General features: G+C 38.0%; 1 protein-coding gene across 1 annotated transcript in view; it reads left to right on the top strand.

Annotated features, from left to right (window-relative positions):
- ABCC2 (ATP binding cassette subfamily C member 2) overlaps positions 1-12,742 on the top strand; it is an 833,283-nt gene that overhangs the window by 780,648 nt on the left and 39,893 nt on the right. The window contains exon 30 of the mRNA XM_044055642.1: positions 8,789-8,955. Coding sequence (XP_043911577.1) covers positions 8,789-8,955 — 167 coding nt within the window. The remainder of the gene's footprint in view (positions 1-8,788; positions 8,956-12,742) is intronic.

Raw genomic sequence — 12,742 nt, 5'->3', positions numbered from 1 at the left:
TCTGTGTACATGAGGCAATTTCTACATTGCCTCAAGATGCCCAGATTCATTAGATAGACAGGGGAGAACACTGGGAGCTGACCCTTGGACATGCCTAAATGAAAAACTATTTTCCTCTAGATAAGTCAGGAAAGTGAGTACAAGAGCTGTTTTTCTCAACGCCAGTGAGAAAAGAAAATACAAAAACTGTTTTCCTTTAGGTAATGAGGAAGATTGAGTGCTATAGTAATTAGTAGCTTATTTAGTGCTTACAAGTTCTGAACAAGTGCTGAGTATAAATAAGCAAATTTAAGTGCTAAAACTAAGACTCTGTATCTGCACTAGACGAGTTACAGGACAGAAACAAGTGCAAATGCAGGCTTTCAAATCAGAAAGTTGAGAGAGATGGAAGATTGCCCAAACGGCCAATAATTACAAATTCTGGGCCAGAACCACTCCGTATGTGGTAGACAGGTTACCTAATGCTTACCACTCCCACTAATAAGCTAGAAGGCTTCCCTCCAACACAGAAAGGCTTGGGGGGCTCAGAAGCTTACAAACAGTCCTGGATACAGCAACTCTGTATCTGGAACACTAGTTACAGGAAAGGTAGGAAACAGGCTTACAGCTTTTTTTTTTTTTTAGTGCTGCCCTTTTAAGAATTGTGCCATAATGCACTGAGCTGCTGGGTGCTGAGGTGTTAACATTGTTTGTGCTGTGCTGTTTGAAATGTCACCTGCTCCTCATTACCCCTGCTGAATTCAGATTTTGTTCATGATGGTTAGTACTTGAAACAGTATGTATGTCATGTGACAATATTTAAGGCACATTATTTTAGGATTCTTATTATAGTTGTCACTTCTTCAGTTACTGAATAAATTATATTTAAGAGCTTCCAGATTTTCACTTTAGATCATTGGTTTACAACCATTTTAAAGCTATCCTGCATCTCATATTTTAATGACTTGTGGAATAATTGATTGTACAGTTATTTATATCCGTAGTGTTTGCAACTTTAGATCGGTTTTATAGCTAGTGTATAACATCTGGAATTTTATTTTAATGGATACTAATTTAGTTAATTTTTTTCTTCTTTACTCACTTATCTTTGAGGTTACCCAGGCCTATTATTTTGGCTTTTTTTAAACATCTGAAGTGAGTGGTTTAAGAAAAGGAGCATTTTTGTGTAATATAGTTTTGTGTGTGTGTGTGTGTGTGTGTGTGTGTGTGTGTGTGTGTGTGTGTGTGTGTGTGTGTGTGTGTGTGTGCGCATATAACTGCATGTATATACAGACTTTCACATTAATTATTTCTGTCTCATTGCAGTTTTCTTCATAACTTCTGATGTGAAGCTTAAAGTGAAAACAACAGTTTTGAGGTGTGGATGTAATGGCTAAAGTCTTCCATGCTACTTAAGAACATGTGACTCTGGGGAAGACTGTATCCAGGACATCTCATTTACAGTAAAACAAACATTTAGTGCATGTGGTTAGAACCATAGCTAGGTCAACTGGTGCTCTGTGCAGATCCCCAAACTGGTGCCCCCTTAACTTAAAGGAGGAAAGAAAAGTTTTCTCAAAGTTAAAAATCATTAAAAAAAAAAAAAAAATCTTGTCACTATGGTAAATGGACCAAGCTACTTGCTAAAACTTTAACAAATGGTTTACTACACACTCACCTCACACAAGGCGTGCTTTAGCTATAACCACAAATGCAGTATTAGCTTTCATTTATAAACCCACGATATTCATAGAGTCAGAGATGTTCCAACGTTAATGAGTCTTACTTCTGTTTAGACCTTCCCAGTACCCTCTCTCATGCTGCATCTCTTTTCTCTAGAAAGGCTATACCGGTCTATCTCCAACAGATACCCATCCTGTCATCCAGGTTAATTTTATAGGAAGATAGTGAGTCACAGTGCTTAATATGCTGGGAAAGTTATAAACCTGCTCTTTCACAATGCTGTATTTATCTGCTGGTGAAGATTTAGGACCCTGGTTCCGTTAATTGTGCACACAAAAAAAGTATATTACTACAATCCATCAAGTTCATTAAATTCATTAGGAAAAAATGAAATATTTATTTTTTTACATGGATCAAGTCTCCCACAGTCCCCACACAGGGAGTGTCACTCTGTACACCCCCATAAACTAATACATTACAAGTAATTCTGAGGTCACAAAACCTCAGAGTAGATTTATAAAACAAGTCAGTCTGAGCCAAATTGAATAAACTGGCTTGTCAGGCCATGGTTCTTTGAAAAGTGAAATAAATTGTGCATAGTGTTTTGCTGATGATATGCAAACAGCAATAAATGACTACTTTGGTTGTTCATTCTCATGCCTTACCCTAGGATTCATTAACGCCTACACTAAGTTTTCACTGTTCTGAGTGAACAGACAACACAAGCATAACTCTCACCTTCTGCCTCCAAATTTTAGTTTTCCTACTGATTTTCTTGCAGCCTTAAATATTGAGGGGGATTCATAAAGGTTACCACAAAGTATAAACTACATGTACACTTAGTGTAATCTTTCTGAGTGACTATTAGTCTATTCTTCAACTTCCGCATAGATTTCCCAACATAAAAGCTTGTGCATACCCTACAATTTGCCAAATAAATAATATTTGTAGAACTGCAGGTTACAAAGCATTTAAATGTCTAAACTTTATGGGTTAAAGGGCATATAAAGCTCTGATTCTAATTAACAGAGCTGTAACAACAACAATTATGGCACAGAAAAGTGCCAGTTTTGCCAGATTGCTTAGTTGTACAAGCAGATTGCATATCGTTATAACATAAATGCCATTTTATGCTAAAACAGTTGAGACAGGTGAACTTAGGTTTGCCACCTACTTTATTTTGTAGTTCAGGCATAGTTATTAAGATACTCCAATTGTCTGTCATGATTTTCCTTATACCGCTACTAATACTCCTACTATAAAATACTGTAAAACGTCAGTCACGTGAACCAGTATTACTAATCACTGTCTCATTACTAAAAAAATTGTCTAGTCCTGGTGTCCTTTAATGCCATAACATCCCTAGTGGTGGTAGCCAACAGATCAACAGCATACCTCCTATCATTGAATTCATCTACCATTTCAGCCATATGTTGTATACATTTATTCCATAGTGTTCAGCCTACTCGTATGAGTAATTTGTCCCTTAACATTCCCTTTGAAAATATGTGGAGCATGCATAATCTCCTTATGTAAATACCCATTTGTATGAACCGTTTTACTGTGTATGCATTTCAATTCCATCACAGATAAAGGCAACATCCAAAAAAATTAATATTACTCAAAGATGTCAAAGAAAACTATTCAAAATTCAACACATTGAATCAATTTATCTTTGCCACAAACGAGAAAAATGTCATCCACAAATGTTTAAAAAAAATAATTTTAGCTGAAAAATGTTCAGGACCATTGTAACTAAATTTTTTTCCCCATTTGTCAAGTACCAAACCATTCATGAAAACTGTGAAACTGTACCAGATGCCACAACACACAGGTATAGCACAGGAGAAAAAGGAAATAAAAATGTCACCTGGTGACCAGCTGTGAGGAATAATCATCTCTTCTTATTACCACATGCTTACAGTTAAGCTGAATAGCTGCATGTGCCAACCAGAAAGCTTTCTTTTGTTCCTGATGGTTCAGAAATACCATTACAATTGAACAAGGTTGAAGTTTAAAATTCCTAGTTTTAGAACCAGCATGTAGAGAAAACGCCTATGGCAAAAGTTCATTATTTATACCACTTTTTGGACCTTACTCATGCACTGTAAACAAAGCTTTAATACCCATACCTTCAACATTTTCTGGAATACCATGCAGTCTTGAGTTATTTTTCCTGAAATAACTGATCCTTCACTGATATTGCTAAACTGCGTTTTGCTTTATTAAAAAAGTCCATTTGGGTCTATGCTTCCGATGCTGTCATTGGTCCACATTCAGTATAGAGGTGGTTGTGTCTGCCGTTTTTCCCACTATGGAAGTAAAACTGGAATTTAGATGCATTTTATCAAGATGCTGTAGTACTACTCTGTAAGGCACTAAACACCTCCCCTCAGCTCATGGGTCCCCATAGTAAGAAGCTGCAGAACAAATGGAAACTGGTTGTGACAACAATGTCTCAGTTCTCTGGCTTCAGCCTGCTAAGAACCACAGGATAGGGGTGTTACCTTTTTATCTGAAATACAAACTGCTCAAGTATCAGTCACTTCTAATTTCTCATGTTAATGAGCAAGTGTGATCAGTGGGGACTGGCTGTGACAGTGTATATGAATTCTCTGGATTTAACTTTCCACGGCCCACAGGGAGGGCTACTACTACTGCTGCAAGTGTCCTGCCCACGTCTGATGTACGAAGGATGGAGTACTCTCTTTCTATAAGCTTTAGTTGTATAAATTTCCCAGAGGATTCTTTGCACTTAACCCCCTATCCCAGTGACGATATTTAAAGTGAATTGTATTCCCTTCTAATTTTAGAAGAGTGAATGGCTTGGAGTTAACATGATTATTTGCTGTAACTCTTGCGCAGGCTTGGAAATGTCAGTCAGGTTTTCTGTTTTTTATAATACAAGTTATAAAAGCGCTATATAATATTATTTTATATTTTGTTCCACCCAGAAATGAAGTGATAGGGATTGCCACAATTACATGATTTTTTTTTTTAGCTTGAACCTCTTTCCACCAGAATACATTCAGTAACGTCACAAAATGGCATTTAGCTGCTGTTCCTTTACTTCATGCTGTTTTCTCAGTTCATATAGAATGGAAGTACACTGAAGTAGTGCTTTCTTTAAGAATATCTGGAAAGTGTCTTTACATTTTTTCACTGACTCATTTTATTTCATTTACAAGTTAATAAGAGATACACAACTGTCTACTTTGCCCTGGTATTACCTTCATCATTCTGTGTCTTTTTTTATCTCTTCCCATAATACCCTTGTATCTGTCACATGTTCTCTTGAATACATCATTGATTCATCATCTACCATCTGTCAGGAGATCAGACAACTCTCTTATCAACTTATTGAGCATGTTTGGGAAGGGTAGCCCATCTAGTCACAGTGACTTGTCAACAATTAGAGCAGGCAACACACACACACACACACACACACACACACACACACACACACACACACACACACACACACACATTCACTGCCATCCCCATTTTTGCACTTTATTCCTACTAGCATGACCTCTCCTGTTCCTCATTCTTGTTAAATACTAAGCTGAAGTATTCATTCCTTTCTTTAACTTCCTTTTTCTGTCATCTTTAATATGCATCCCATTGTAAGTTAGCCTGGTGAGATCTGTTTCTCCTGTCTGAGATACAACTAATAAAGTTGATGTTCCCTTTTCTGAGCCTGTCTTTTAATCCCATTCTGCTCTTGCTTTTGCTGAACTCCCTTCATTGCTTTTTGATTGCCTCTGGAAGTCCTCCATTTTGCTTTCCAGTTTCTGTGTGTTCTCTTTTGCCCTAATCACTCACTCACTTGTACAGCCACATTAGCCTTCTCTTCTTGGCTTTTTGTCCTATCCTCAAGTCTTGCTTTCATTGCCATGACCATGCCACCTCTGGTACATGCCCATAACTTACTGGTCCCTTCAATTTGCCTCCAGTCCCCTAGCACTTACTGCTTTCTACAGTGGGATATAGTTTTCCTCATGTAGCGCTATACCATTGTCTTTGTCCCTACCTTTATGGCCTTTACCACCAACCCTAAAGTAACACGGTTATTGTTGACTAAAAGTGGTCTTGTCTTCAACATATCTAATCGCTTCTGTTTTACTTAGTACCACAAATAGGATTCCACTCTGTGATTCATTCACATACTAACGGACTGAATTCTTCTTGATTCAAGGCCTCATCTCATTCATATTATTCTCAAACTATACAACTGGTGTCCTACACTCAGCCACTTGTAAACTCAGCACTTCATTCACTATGACACTATTCCTCGTGCTCAATTCTTTTATACTTTCTTGTGGGCCTTGATATTTTTCTTGCATAAGTCAGGTGTTAATGTCTCTATCTACCCTTCTAGCCTTTACTACTTCGTTGACAGGATTCATCTAGAAACTTCCTAGAAGGCATTTGTAGGTGTGTCACCAGAATTTTGAAATAAAGGCAGTCAGAACTATGGATTTTTTTTTAAACTTGGTATTTGTTTACTTGGAATGTTGTTTTAAATATACATACCCACCCAGCCACACATTCAACATTGCACTCATTCTATATATTTTACTGTACTATATGCAAGTTGATGATATGAAATGAAGTAACAGTGGTGCTGATATCGGCATACACAGTAGTATTATAGAATTTCAACATTCTCATTTGAAACAGAAGCACTATGACCTAATGGTTTACCATATGAATTCTAGTATACTATTAATAATTACTACTGTTAGTAATGGGCAGTCATCACTAAATATAATCCTGGGTATTGACTAGATTTGTATGGTATTACATTGGGATGAAATTGCTAGGCTGAAAATGACCTCTGGGTTGGCAGCCTAGAAATCTCCTATGATGCTATGATCCATACATTTTATTTCAACAGGAAGATATGTTAAAGTTATGATACAATGATTATTCAGAACTGCATATTAATCAAAATGGGACTCATTTTAATGATAGTTACTGTATATTGACTCCCATCGCTCTACTTTCTCCCACTTATTACAACTTAAAACTTTGCATTTGCATATCCCTCCACTCTCCTCATTAGCCCACATCTCAATCATGTCAGCAGTGTCCACATTATCACTCTGCATTATTACCCGGTAGTGCACCCAGTTTTCCCTTGACTGATTGTATTGCATACCACAACTGTTTTCCATGTCCAAGACTCCTTTATTTCACAGCTTCTTACTAAGAATGGTATTTTCTTTACCTAAGGCCTGTTTACGTATCCTTCACGATCCCCCTCTATGCTGCTTAGCTTAAGTGGTACAATCCTTTTAGAATGACATACAGCCTGCACAGGGTTCTGTATTTCTAGACTATCCCTACCTCCTAGTAGTCTTAGGCCCTGCTCAACATTCCACTATTTCAGCAACTCATTGTATTTTTTCTTGGCTTACTTTCTGCTGCTACCAGCAGGATTTCTACAATAGCTACATCCACTGTTCTATTCTGGCTTTAACTGTTACTTTCTCCACTGACTCCTCCAATAATGTGTTGATGCCTGCATGCCCCAAACATGAGTCCACTAATAGCAATTTTATCATCTTTAAAACTTTCTCCCATGTCTTGTTCAGTTAAATACCTGGTCCTGGATTCACTATGATCTGTTACTTTCTCCACCGACTCCTCCAATAATGTGTTGATGCCTGCTTGCCCCAAGCATGAGTCCACTAATAGCCATTTTATCATCTTTAAAACTTTCTCCCATGTCTTGTTCAGTTAAACACCTGGTCCTGGATTCACTATTATCTGGATTGCCTTACCTTTCTTACTTAGGTTATTAATTCTCTTGGTTACCAGATATTAGAATCTTCTTTAGTCCTGCTCTGGGAATGGTTGTTTTACATACTGTCAAGTGATGCTGTTCTTCTTACCCTTTGACCTTCCAACTCCATTTGCCAACATCCTGATTCATTTTCTTGCTGGCTTGATCCCCCACAATGTACTCTGCATATTGTGTCTTCTCCTACATATCTGTCCTAGTTGGCGCACCATCCTTGCTTGTTTCTGGCTGATCCCCTCTCTTTGCCTTTCTCTATTCTCCTTTCTACTTCCGTTTTCATACACAAGTGCAGATCATTTGGTCACATCTTCTCCGATTGTTTCTTTGCTTGCCTTCTTAATTTAATTATTGCCTCTTCCTTCCTCACTGGCTCAGCTTTCTTACCATTCTTTTGGAACACATCTGCCTTAGCCCTTTTATCACCTGCTGTTTAGCTTACACAAACACATGTAGGTCCTTGTCCATCATCTTGCTCTGGGTTACTTCTCTCATTAGGCCTAGAAACTAGCCTGCCACTACATACTTAGAACACTTGACCCGCCAAAGGCCTTCTTTCCTGCAGATATTTCTTATTTGCTTTACTAGACCATCACCCTTAGGCAAGTCCAGTTAAGTTTACATCAACTTGCTTAGTCCTTATTTTATAATATTTTTTGCCACATTCTAAACAGAATTTTGTTTACCCCCTGTTTGGTTTCAAGGACAACAGTAGGAAAGTACTTTTATTTTTAATTTTTTTGGGAAGAAAGCATTTATGTCTGAGCTGCAACACCTGTTTACTGGTCATTCACTCATTCTGCAAGAGAGAGGTGTCACATTTCCTACCTTTCATGTCAGACCTATTATTTCAGTTGATAATGATATCACAATAGCAGAGGTGAACTGTGAGTAGTCTAAGAAATGTGCTGTACAATTATAGTTTTTATGTTGCTTGACAGAGCAAATATTTGAGTAAGCCTGCAGTTTCAAACTCATTGGTAGTGTTTATATCACCTGTGGCACAAAAAATACAGTGCTGGAAACACTTGCCTATGTGGCAAATAAGACTAAAATCTAAGAACCAATAAGATGTACTAGACAGTGAGATGAATCTCTGAGGAAATTAACATAACACTATGCAAAGCAAATCTATCATGGCGCTAGCACAGGAATGTCACATAAAAATGGGAACCAGCAGAGCTGCACTTTCTTTGTATGTAACAAAGTAGGAATAATCTTCTAGGGAGAGGAAATACAAACTTTGTTGAGGAAATGCTTTGCTTACACATAGTTATCCTTTACTTTTCAAAACTCAGTCTTATTGTATTTGACATGTAGGATCCAGTGGTGTTCTCAGGTAGTTTGAGGATGAACCTAGACCCATTTGAAAAGTACGCAGATGGTGACATTTGGCAAGCTCTGGAGATGGCCCACCTGAAGCAGTATGTGGCAGGACTACAGAATCAACTGCAGTATGAAATTGCTGAAGGAGGGGAGAACCTCAGGTAAGTAATTCTGATGTTGGAGTTTTATATACGAGAACATTCAAAATGTTATTTGCATACGGTAGGTCAGACAATCATCCAATATTGAGATAATAAACTAAATATCTCATTACTTTTGTTTTGAGAATGGGCGACCCATACATTGGCAGCTTGACTGGAGAACAAATGTTCTCCAGTAGGGTATTGATGTACAGATAATGCCTGTTGAAAATCAAGTCTGCCACATCATGGTAGCATATTAAGCTGCTGTGGAGCTCAGACAGTAAAGAAGGTAATGGTTGTCATTATTGTATGCTCACTAAGCAGAGCTTTTGCTGTTTAGTAAGTGTAAAATTAAAAAATAAAATAGAAAAGTGTGTGTGTGTGTGTGTGTGTGTGTGTGTGTGTGTGTGTGTGTGTGTGTGTGTGTGCATGAAAGTAAGAGTGAGAGTGATCAAGCAATTATTTTACACTTGCTAATTAATGCTTTTGCTGAATAGTGTAAAATTAAAAGAAACAAAACAAGAAAGAAAACAGTGTGTGTGCATATATGTGTGTGTTTATGCCTGCATGTGTCAGACAGTGTATGCTTGCTTGCATGCAGGAAAGCAGTACTGTGAGTGAGTGAGTGAGTGAGTGAGTGAGTGAGTGAGTGAGTGAGTGAGTGAGTGAGAGAAAGACTGTCTGAACAGTGGCAACAGTAGTTAAGAGGTTTGCATACCTCTTGACCTCTTGACTCAAGAAATCAGGATACAGCCTAAGATAAAGGGGGAACAGAGACTTAAAAATAGGAAAAAATTTTAAATATTTGTCTTATAAAATTAGACAGTTGTTTGGATAACAGGATTTGTATTAGCATGCATTTTCTGAAGGAACTAAAGTTTGAAACTTAAATGTATGCCATTATTTAGTGACTTCAGTCCTCAGTGGTTAGCAGCAACCCACAAATTTTAGGAGTAAGGGACCGAAAAAATAAGCAAATATCTGGATAGTTTTTTTGAAAATGTCATATATTTTGAATGCAAAATACTTCCTCCAACACTATTTACCTATACCACAGTAAGTTTGAAACTTTAGGCGGAAGAAATATTTTACATGAAAAATATATTAAAAAATAATATAGTAATAAAACAATTTTACAGGTGCCTGTGGCATCAGGCCTCATAGCATAGTAACATGCACAATATTAGACATTACTGCTTGCTTAAAGCAGAGTTGTACTAATTCAAACTGTCATTCCTAGATATAAAGTATAACGTATTCTGCAGGATAATATGTGGATATATATATATATATATATATATATATATATATATATATATATATATATATATATATAGCTTAGTGGATCAGCGCTTAGTGGATCAGGACAGTGAAATGCAAATAATCTCTAAGTTGCAGACAAGAATCTAATTCTAGCAAACTCCATGAGTGTCTTGTCTGACAGTTTACTGACCCAGGTATCCCAAGTTATGACTAAAAAGGGCAACTATGTATACAGAGTCTTACCCAGCTAATAGTATAATAAGTGTAAAGCTGGAGCCATGTATTAGACAATGCAACAATGGAATTTAATCAAATCTTTCTGAAAGAGTAATAATAAATCTTATCCCCTAGCTAACACAAACTAATGAATTCAGTCATAAAAGAGATAAAACCTGGAAATCAAAGCAAAAACCTAAAGCAAAGCCACTAGGCATTCAGGCAATTCAGTAATCTTACCAAACTGAAGTTACCACAGGGAGAACAAAAGTATCACCTTGCACTCTATAACTGTAACAGTAAGAACCCTAAATCATTTGGGCCTTCATGAATAAGCTCCACATTTTGGCAGGGCCAAGCAAACAACCTCCACCCCCAAACTTTCCACAAAAGCTGCCAACAGTTTTAACACTCGCTTCAGCTAATCTGTTACCAAGTAAATTAAAACCAATAGAAATACTAACCCTACTAGCTATCAGTGCACTGACATCCACAGCAAGCTTTTCAATCTAAAACAAATCTCCACTTCTACACTCAAAACTTTTCTACTCAGATTAAAACTCAAAGCCCTGTCCATACGTAACATCCTAGCAAAAGTACCTTAAAATGGCAGATGCAATAGCCTAACCATATAATTTCATAAAAATTACAAGTCAATTGGTATCTTTCCTCTCCTCTCAAAAATGCTAGAAAAATGTGATCACAGTCAACTGTTCCAGCACATCATAGATAATATCATCTTCTCCTTCCCAACATGCATCTGGACCAAATCATGGCACAACAGCCATCTTAAATTTTGTCAGTAACATCAACCTTAATAGAAATAATGGTAAAAGGGCTTCTTCACTGTTCGTGGATCTGTTGAAGGATTATCAGATTTCACATGACCAGCTGCTTTAGAAACTAAAGTGTATAGTCTCTTACACTCCACATTACAGTGGTTCCACAGTTATTTAGCCAACATACTCCAAGCTATAAAGTGGCAATGAGCTGTGTCTTGATTTCTTGCAGTCAATGTTGAGCTATCTTAGGACTTCTACTATTTAACACCTTCATAATAATCTCCACAAAGTATCCATGCAGGCATCCCTCATTTAGTATGCAGATAACTCTCATCAATGTAGCGGACACTTTGAATAAACTCCAAACAACTACTCAAAGAGTCTTTCTTCCACTGAAACTTGGCTACAGAGCTTCCACCTTCTATTAAATCCTAAAAAAATAAAACACTTCTCTTTAAGCCCTAAATCTCACTCAGCCACCAATCTGGAATTTCAAAAGTACTTTCTCAAACACAGATTCATATGGTTACACATATTAAGCAATGCTTACTGTAGACTAAAATGTAAAATATGATCTGCATATACAAGTAGCAGTTAAAAAGATTCAAAATCTTGGAACATTATACCAGCTAAAACAACACCTCACTGAACTTGGCAAAACTGCAGTATCCATCTACTACTAATTCTACCTTATGCTCCCTATACTTGTAAATCTATATGCCAAATCAATCTCCAACCTACAACAATCATACAACAAAATTGCCAAGTTTGCCTGCCACATCAACACTGTGCACCCAGCCTCTGCAAGATGTCAGGATGTCGAATGGATCAGGATTCTTCCCTCTCCCCAGAATGGATGAGCCAGCCTAAGCAACAATGTCCTACCACCCCTTTTGGGTCCTTCGGCTCATGGGCTACTAAAAGAACCTGGGTCATCTGGTTTCCATTCAAGGCTCATCCCTGTCTGGCACATAGCCAGTGACTTTAATCCTGTGTTAATGTGTATTTTCTCATAGTTTGTTTTGTTCAGGAAGTCATCCTTCTTTCTTCTTCTTCTTTCGTCTTTTCCCAGTTAGGGGTCACCACAGCGGCTCACCTGTCCGCTCATGATTGGCAGTGGAGTTTTACGGTGTCGAGTTGCCAGCCCGGCGCCCAACCTTCCACAGAAGGCACACACATGCACACACTCACACCTATGGCCAATTTAAAGTGTCCAATCCACCTTCTTTGGGATGTGGGAGGAAACCGGAGCACCCAGAGGAAATCCACGTGACCACAGGGAGGACATGCAGACTCCGCACAGAAGGCACCCCAGCCAAAAATCGAACCAAAGAATCTCTTGCTGTGAGGCGGGAATGCTAACCGCTGCACCACAGTGACTGGGTGCACAGTTATTGTGAAAAGGGATGAGAATGAATACTCACCAAACAGCATGAGCACTGTAGCTGTGGACTATGGTGGGTAAGTGGAAGCAAATGTGAGTTCCTGGTCCAATGCTGTGGGGCCCAAGCCCTTCCAAGACTGCACTGAATGGAATAGGGGTT

Source organism: Protopterus annectens, chromosome 14.part0, assembly GCF_019279795.1.
Source record: "Protopterus annectens isolate FY-2018-M chromosome 14.part0, PAN1.0, whole genome shotgun sequence".
Classification (NCBI taxonomy): Eukaryota; Metazoa; Chordata; order Ceratodontiformes; family Protopteridae; genus Protopterus; species Protopterus annectens.
The sequence above is the reverse complement of the archived record's forward strand: the minus strand, read 5'-3'. Positions and strand labels throughout refer to the sequence as shown.